The 9,857-nt window shown below is 18.4% G+C and overlaps 1 protein-coding gene across 1 annotated transcript; it reads left to right on the top strand.

The window, feature by feature from the left end:
• Positions 1-5,548: 5,548 nt before the first annotated feature.
• On the top strand, positions 5,549-6,916 carry PGO_002650 (variable surface protein; the record flags this gene model as incomplete). Its single annotated transcript, XM_028691164.1, has 3 exons — positions 5,549-5,593; positions 6,170-6,640; positions 6,767-6,916. The coding sequence occupies 3 exons, from the start codon at positions 5,549-5,551 to the stop codon at positions 6,914-6,916; spliced, it is 666 nt and encodes a 221-aa protein (XP_028546965.1).
• Positions 6,917-9,857: the final 2,941 nt, after the last annotated feature.

Genomic DNA, 9,857 nt, shown 5'->3' with positions numbered 1-9,857 from the left:
GTTTTTATATTTTTATATAAAAGTGAATAATTACATCAGAAACAATATACATGAGTATATACAATATTATATATTAAATATATAATTTTATTACATTGTGTAAACATAGAATAATTAGAAACATAATAATTACACACATATAACTACTTAATATATTACTATTTATTATTTATACGTCAAATAATATTTTTCATAATGGTGTTGATTAAATAGAGAAGCAATAATTTACTTTTATCTTCCATATCATCTCAATGAAAAGAAAAAGTAAATTAATTTATAATTTATAATATGTAACCAATATAACGTAGAAATAATTTTTTATAGATTATATTTTTTTTTTATAATTAAGTATAATTGAGGAAAACTCATAATATATTAATTTTTTACACAATCTTATAAAACACATATTAACTATAATCCATTTTACACTATACACTAATTCTTATTTATTATAGTGATAAAATTACATTATTAAGACTTACAATTCCTTAGATAAATATAATATTATAATGTAATTATTAAAGAAAAAAAATTTATTTTGAAATTTGAAATGCTCTATAATTATAAAATTACACATACTCTTCTATTTTCTTTAATAAATATGAACTAATATATCTCTCTAGACAGAAATAATTTTTTTAACATAAATGATAATTTTAAAAATCGATATATAACTCATTTTATAGAAGAAATTATAAAATATAACATTATTTATATAACGTAATAATTAAAAATATATTGATATTTGCACATATTAGCTATAAGTATAACACTATTATTATTATATAATTTACATTTAAATTTTTTCGATTAGGTTTCAAGATGACAATATTGAATAGCTACAAAAGTATTTCTATAATATTTATTATATCTATTTTACAGAAAATATGTTGCACAATAGAAAAAGAATAATTTTTAAAATATATTTAATATATGTCTCATATGATTTTGGTTATATTTTTTTTTTAATTTCTTGAATTAATATTTCCTATAATATGGTGTTTTAAAATTATATTTTACAAGGTTATTTTTGAATTCTTCTTAGTATTAATTTTTTTTTTTTTTTATTGAATCATATAGATTTGTTACCTATAATACTACCATATATTATTATACAAATTATATATTTTTTTCTCTATATTTCTTATTATAACAAATTTTTGCTATATTTAATTCTTCATGAATTTATGATTCACAAGGACTATATGTATTCATTTCCTTAAGAAGATACGTGTATATTACCATTGTCATTAGGAAATATTTAAATATAATTTCCTTAGAATCATAATTATCTACATTATTACAGATTTAAATTTTGTGTATATTCAAAATATTTTTAAATCCATTACATATACTAACCTCATTCATATAAAAACAGTAAATAATATATTAATAATATTTATATATAATTATTAAATCAATGAATTACATTTAAATTTAAATTATCTATTTAATGCTAACTGTAACAGGCTATTAGTTTTGCATATATTTATGATATTAACAATATGTATATGTGATTTTTTTTTATATAGAACTAATATATACTTCTTTGCTTTTTAAATATTGGGGAATATATATATCACATGATGGAATTATATTAATAACATAAATGAATGTCTTATAATTAACAGAGTTCTTATGTAATTTAGTGTATATTCTATATAATATTTTTCAAATATGTTATGTGTCATGATAGTAAAATAAGTTATTTATATATTTATTTTCTTTTGTATGATTTTTGTTTATTAATGATTTAATCGTTTCTCCTAATGCTAATAGCAATAGAGACAAAAGTATATATAAGTGTAAATAATTTTATTCCATTATAAATCTATAACTATTGTAACATTTGTATGGATAGTATTCTTTGTAATTGTAAATTAAAAAATATTATATTACTATTATTAATATTAGCTCAAATTAATGAATGAGTAAAGACTGCATATTTATGTTAATTTGCATCAATTCAATAAATATGATTCCTAGGTATTTTCTCTATATTAAATTTTTTGATACATTTGAAATAATGAATTATATATATACCTCATTATAATACCAACCATTATTATGTAACAAATCTGAACATAATTGAATAATATATTAGATTTAATATATATATAATTCATAAAATTTAATATAAGGAGTATTATATAATTCCAAATATGGTTATGCATATATAATGTAGTTTTAGTGACGCATATGATATATACCGTAATAACAAAATAATAATAATAAAAAAAAATAATAAATTATTCAAATTCTTCTTCATTTCATATGTATAGTATTTTTTTCATATTTTTTATAATAATACATTAGTTTTCCCCTTTTCTTACAAGGGAAATAATTTTACAATATCCCCCTATTATATACATAATGAGATTATGCCATAATACAATGAAGCTATAATTAATCATATATAAAAGGAATTATAGCATTTAATAAATAAATTATGTATATATAACGAATGATTTAATTTTAAAAATAAAATTCTTTATGTATTTTATTATTATACATAATTATATTGAGTTTATTTTTCTATATTATTAATTTATTAGGATTCTTGTAATTTTGTATAATTATTATTCAACAAGTAAAAATGGATCTTATTCACACTTAAGATTATTTATATTTACATAAGTTAAAAGTTTATTATAATATAAATTATCTAAATGCATTATTCTATAAATTAAAATGTTAAATTTAAGGATACTCCGTACCCTTATTTTCATAATACATATGAGAAAAAAAAATATGTATCATTATTATCACAAAAATATATTTTAACATATTTTGATATTACTCAATTTCAGGTTATGACTTTAATGTGTGATTTTTTTAGATTTTTGCTAAAATTCATTAAGAATATATATATGTGTGCATGGTAAATTAAGCTTAAACACAAAATTTTGAATTATATATCAATAATATTTTTCTATAAATCATGGCTGTTATTCCAATCTTCTAATACAATCCATAACAATTTATGTATCCTTTAATTTCATATGTGTTCAAATTATATACTGCAAGGTTCTGTAATAATAATATGCATGATTCGTAATAATTTTCTTCAAGCATTAAGAATTAATCGTTTTATAATATTTTTATTAAATTATGAACTAGATGAAATCTATATCACAAATTTTTTATACCAACAGTTGAATTATCAAATATCAAATTTCCTAGACCGTACATTTAATTTGATATTATTTTTTAAAAATAGAAAGATTCTATTATATTAAAATATATAAATACATGTTGTATAAAATATTTACGCTATAAATTCATTTTTATCTAATTATATTTTATCTTAAAAATATTTTTTCGCAGCGGAAATTCCTTCAATATAAACAGCAGAGTATTTACTGTAATGATTGTGTTGTATTTTTTTTATTCTTGTTTAAAATACATAAACAACCCTTACACATACACTGTTATATTATCATCTTAATCAAATTACGTTAAATATCGATTCACAGGAACAAATTCTCTATTAATCTTATACTCTTTATAATGATAATGTAAGTAAACTCAAGAAAAAATTTAGTTTTCATGTTCAGATATATTTATGTTCTGCAGTAAAATGTGAAGGTACTTTTTAGTGCACTTGTTGTTCTATTATTAAATATCATATGTATTAAAATTATATTTTAACTTCTAATGTATAAGTTATTAATATATTTTGTATATTTATTATAATATAAAGTATTTTGAATAAATGTAATATAGCATAAAAATTCAACAAATAGAAAAAAACTTGTTATATTAAAATTTAGATATTTACTATAATTATTATGTACGATTACTGTTTAATATATTTATGGAGTACTTGTTCTTGTCTCTTAATTTTAAATATAATATTTTAAAAATTTTTTTTGCCTATCATATAATTTTCTGTGTGTAGTATTACGAACGAATTACATAGATATACATATTTTGTTATAATTTAAAGTATACATTCAGATTTTTTCAATATTTATCTATAACATCATAACATTTTTGTAATTTTTTTTGCATAATAAAATGTAGTATTTTTTCAAAATAAGTTATTCATTCTCTTTCATCCTTGTTTTTTCCAAATAAAATTTGTACGGATTCACAACTAATGCTGTATATAAAATAAGAAATGTTTCTAAATAAATAAAAAAACATAAAGTATTCATTGAGTACTAAGTAATAATATATATATAAAAGCATATATTTTAGTTACATAGCATTTTTACCCACTATTATATGATTGAATTTTCTCTGGAGATATATAATATTATAAATAAACACACAATCAAGAATCAATATAACACAATAATTTATTCAACACATAATATATATTATTCTAAAGCATATAAAGATTAACAATGAAATGAGAAAAAAAAAAGTAGCTTAACTGCTATGATTCAAATAATTTCTAAATTATAACTCACAGTTATAAAATAATTAATGTAAATATTTTTGTATTTATTGAATCATATATTAACATTTATTTGATTTCTTATTAAATCATAATATTGTTCAAATGCATTTATTTTTTTGTAATGTTAAATTTCCTTTATATTATTATTTCTTTTTTCATATTTTATTATTATTTTTATTTAGAAATAATTTTCGTGATGATTTTTCATTATTGTATCCATAAATTTTTAGAATAATAATTTACAATAAATATATATTAAATAAAATATTATTCAATATTATGTTTATTTAGACATATATATATATTTTTTTAAAAAATATTATGTTATAATTTATGTTTTACAGTAACAAGAAACCATTTAGTACTACGCATTTTTTTTTAATTCTTTCAGTGCTTTTTATAAAATTTTAAACTTACTCGCAAACAATATATCCTGATTAATAATTATAAAAGAGTAATAAATTATGCAATAATACATAATTAAAATATTCTTAATTCTATTCATAAAACATCCATAAAAATAAGTATATGCAATTCACAATAATTTTAAAGTATGTTTAGTGTGCTGCACTCATTAAATAAGGATATAAAATATAATATTAATACACTCTCATCGCAAAAATATTTTTCCCCACTTCATAGATGTATATTGAAATGAATTAAAAAATAAATCAAAATATTTATATTATTTTATATTAAATTATTCTTATATTTTAAGTCAATTTTATTTTTTTTTATATAAAAATAATTGCAATATAATTTGGAAAGCAGAATTATCTGGCATATTCTTCTTAATACATTTATTAGAAAGCTTTTCTTTAATTCTATAAAAACATATATTGCAAATTATATATATATACATAATAATAGATTTTATTTATAATGAAGATTATTTATAAAATCACAGAAGAATAATGAAAATATATAAATATTTTAATAATAAAATTTTAAACCTTCAAAATTCATATACACAAATGGAAAATGGATTTATATTTTATTTCATATTTTACTATATGTATAAATAGATTTTTCTTATTATGTGCTTTTTTTTGATAATTCAAATGTAATTAAAATCCAATAAATATAATCAGTTGTAATGAGAATATAATTTAATGAAAACGAAAAAATTAGATTAATAATATGAAGAAAGAGAGAATACATGAATACAATGTATTAAAAATGAAAGTCAATTTTTAAATATAATTACAGTTTAAAAAATATATACCTATAAATACTTATATGATACATATGAAGTTGTTTCAAATAATAATGTTAGATTAAATAAAAATATATGCATAATATCTATTATTATTAATAATTGTAATATTTTCCATTATTATGTTATATATATTCAGTGAATATATCAGTACTTCTTAAAATATAAAAAGGTATAATTATTATTAAGGAAAAAAATAGTGAAATATTTATAATGTTATTTTTTAAGATACCAAAAAATTACATAAAATAAAAGTATATATGAATATATATAAAATAACAAAATTTATATTATTTTTTATATAATAATGGTAAAACAAATGTAGATTGATTTATTTAATAATATTAAATAAAATAAAATCTCTAAAAACTCAATACTGGTCATTCAATCATTTACAATGGTTAATATAATTCATTGTTTATTACTTTTACTATAATAGATACAAATAAAATATAATAGTTTTTATTTCTTTTTTCACTTAAGTATTTGATTATTTATGTAATTTGTTCTTATCTACTTTATTTTTTTATAATTATTTTTTTTAGAGTCCATCTAAAAAAAATATAGATAAAAATATATTTTTTAATCAATGGGATAAAGCGATAATAGATAAAGATGTTGTTGAATATAATCCGACATTAAGAAGAATGAGGTATGAAGATCATGAATCATATAACATTGGATGTTTGCTCTATGAAAACTACACTACTGCAAAATTGCAACATGGAAGCTTTCATAATATTTGTGAATATTTCAAAGAGTTTTTAGATGATAAGATAAATAAATACAGAAATAATAATAGGTTATGTAGTTCAAACAAAATATTAAATGAAAATTTAAGGGCTTTATGGAAAGCACAACAAGAATCTAGGGAAGAAGATGTAGTAGAAAATTGGTGCGAATGGGAACCATCTACTGAATACTATTGTTATGCTATATCTCCACTGAAGGCTAGTTTATCTACATTTTTTATCTTATTAATAACACTTCTTCTTGTATTTTTCATTTATTATAATGTACTATAAAAAAATTTTTTAAATATTTAAAGACATTATAAGGAATATTTCTACTTATGTAACACTAAAATTAATAATGTTATTTGCATGTGTTACATTCTCTGTTTATATACCCTTCTTATATAGCATCCTAAAATCAAGAAATTTATATATGATAAAAGTTATAGGGATTATGTAATAAGATATTTTATGCAACATTTACTTCCCTATAGAAATAGAGAAGATTTTTCATTAGATTTCAACACAATAAGATTAATGTACACAATATGCATTTGATAGGGATTCTTAATATGCGCAATGTAAGATATCATACATCATTGTGTAATTATTCTAATAAAAGTTACACCTTAGAAATAAATTTATTCCTAAATAAGTTTAAAAATATCTATGTTTTAAAATAAAAAAGAAAAAGATGTTGTACTTTACATACATAAAATTAGTTACAAGTATAAATATTATTATAATTTAAAGGCACAATTAATCTCAAATATAAATATTTATCCTATTATGTTATAAATAATATGGTTTATATTCGATTTTGCCTTTTTTTAATATAATCATATAATATAATTTACAATTTAGATACGAACTTGATTTACATTATACATGAGAGCTTTATAAAATTATTTTTATTATTATTAATTTATATTAATTAAAATATTTCAAATAAAGTCATAATTGTTATAATTTTATATTTCTTGGCTTAATATTAGTTATTCCATTATATCATATACATTTAATCTTATCTATATGGTATATATCTTAACAAAGTTGAATATTAACTTTAGAACGACAAATTATAAATATTCAACCATATTTCTTTTCTCTTTTGTTCTCATAAATGTTATACTTTATTTTTATTTATTTTTCATTTTTTCCGTAAATTATGTATAAATGCAACCAAGTAATATAAAAATACCACAAATACAAAGTGTTCTCTGTTTTCATTAAAGCATTGTAAGGAAATAAATTATAAATGGTCTACAATCATAAATAAAAGGAAAAAACAAATAACATACGCATTATTAAAAATGTAAAACAATAATCATGCTCATAGAATATCGAAATATTCTTAAAAAGAATTTTAATGCAAATGATACAGTATAACAAATATAATATATTTATCTTTGAATAAATACTTAATATATATTTTATTTTTATGTCTTTAATTCCACTAAGCCATTTAATATTTTATCCGATGTATTAAGATTTATATAGGAACACTGCAATATATTATGCTTATTAAAGTTACATATTTTAATGTCTTTAAATTTTTTTAGCACTTTATAACTCTATAATACTAAAATATAAGCAGATTATTACCTATTTTATTAATATCATTATTATTAAAATAATTTCGTATTCACTAAACTCTCTCATGATATAATACAGAAAAAAAATATATTTATGAGTTTTATATAAAAAACGAACATAATTATTAAATATATTATATATAATTCATTTATTTCCTTATACCATCGATTAACATACTTAATTCATTTTATTTTTTTTCGTCATTTATTTCATGTGTCACTTTCATAATATAATTATTTTAAAAATATTTACATTAATTATGACGTTGTAAAATAATGTTAGATACATATATACATATATTATAATTAAAAATCAAATCCATACAATAATATTTCATTTTTATTTCGAACCGAATAGAAGATATTCCTTATTCCCATAATGAAATGCATTTTTTATAAAATTCCATTTAAAGATTTTTCTATATGTAGTTCATAAAAAATTTCAGGATTTATAAAACTGTATAAAAAAGTTAAAAAAAATATATATAAACATATATAAATAGTAAAAAATATTTTAATCATAAATCGTGTATATATTTTTTTTTTATTTATAATTCATATTATGAAATATATGTTGTAATATATAAAATCAAGAAATTGCATCTGTAATTATAAATGCAAAAAAAAAAAAAAAATTGCTTTAAATAACTAAAAGTTACGAGTAATAGCATAATTTTAACATGAATATGATTAACTGATTTCTATCATGAAGCCTAAGTAATATAACTAAAAATTATTTGGAGTTGTCTCAAATTTCTTATTATTGGTGTACCACAAAAACCATTATGGCTATGCTAACAATGACACCATTCAAAATATTCCTTATATTTTTATTATAATTTTTCATATTATCATATTTAATGACATAAAAAATGTATTTTCTTTTGTGAATCCATGTGTTACATGAAATTAATTTCCCCATTTTCCTTTATCATATATATAGAAACATAAAAAGAATAAAAATTTTACTAAATTTAGATACATGTCACAAAACACTCACGATAATTCAGTATCAAATGAAACAATAACTCATGCATATATTATCCCAATTATTTGATGACGATGTATTATATCCTTCACCCTTATTTATTGATCCTTAAGAAAATAAAATAAAAATTTTAACATTTAAATAATAATTTCATTTATGGAAAAAGTAATTAAATATATCAACATCATTAAAGACGTCATTCAATATACAATGATAGTACTATTATATTCGTCATAAAATTTTAAAGCTTTACAATTCGGATTCAGGATTAAAATTTCAAAGCTTCATATATACAGACTTGTTACTATAGATTTATGTTTACCGATTCAGAGATTTTGTCGTACGAATTAGTATTAGATACTTTTTATATAATTTGTTATATTATACGCAATTCTTTTTTATTATTTATCAGAATATGAGAGCATATCAGCTATATACCTATAATGACAGGATTATGGAGAATTAAAGAGCATATATAAAATCATTCTAAAATAAAATCAATTTTGATTTCATGAACTTGTGTTTTATTATAATTGCAATTTTCATTATAACAATATAATTAAAGATTCTTATGAAAAAATAAAAAATTAATGTTAGGACATAGCGATTTAATAAACTGAATTACATCACAGGAACTAAATGTTCTAAAAAAATTCACATTCAGAAATAAAAAATCTGTTTGACACAATTTCATAACCAAATGAGTTTTTATACTAAATCATAAATCAAATAGAACAAGATAAAATTTATTTAGAAAATTATATGTCAATAAAAGTGCAACTTTGTTTCGATCAGTAAGAAATATAACCTAATTATGTTATGTATTTTCTGTTGTACTCCTGAGTCTTTTTCCTAGTAATGGAGCATTATTATACAATGTAAAATATGATTTCTTGTACAATATATATATATATAT

This window comes from Plasmodium gonderi (assembly GCF_002157705.1).
Source record: "Plasmodium gonderi DNA, contig: Pgo-contig_299, whole genome shotgun sequence".
Taxonomy (NCBI): domain Eukaryota; phylum Apicomplexa; class Aconoidasida; order Haemosporida; family Plasmodiidae; genus Plasmodium; species Plasmodium gonderi.
The sequence above is the reverse complement of the archived record's forward strand: the minus strand, read 5'-3'. Positions and strand labels throughout refer to the sequence as shown.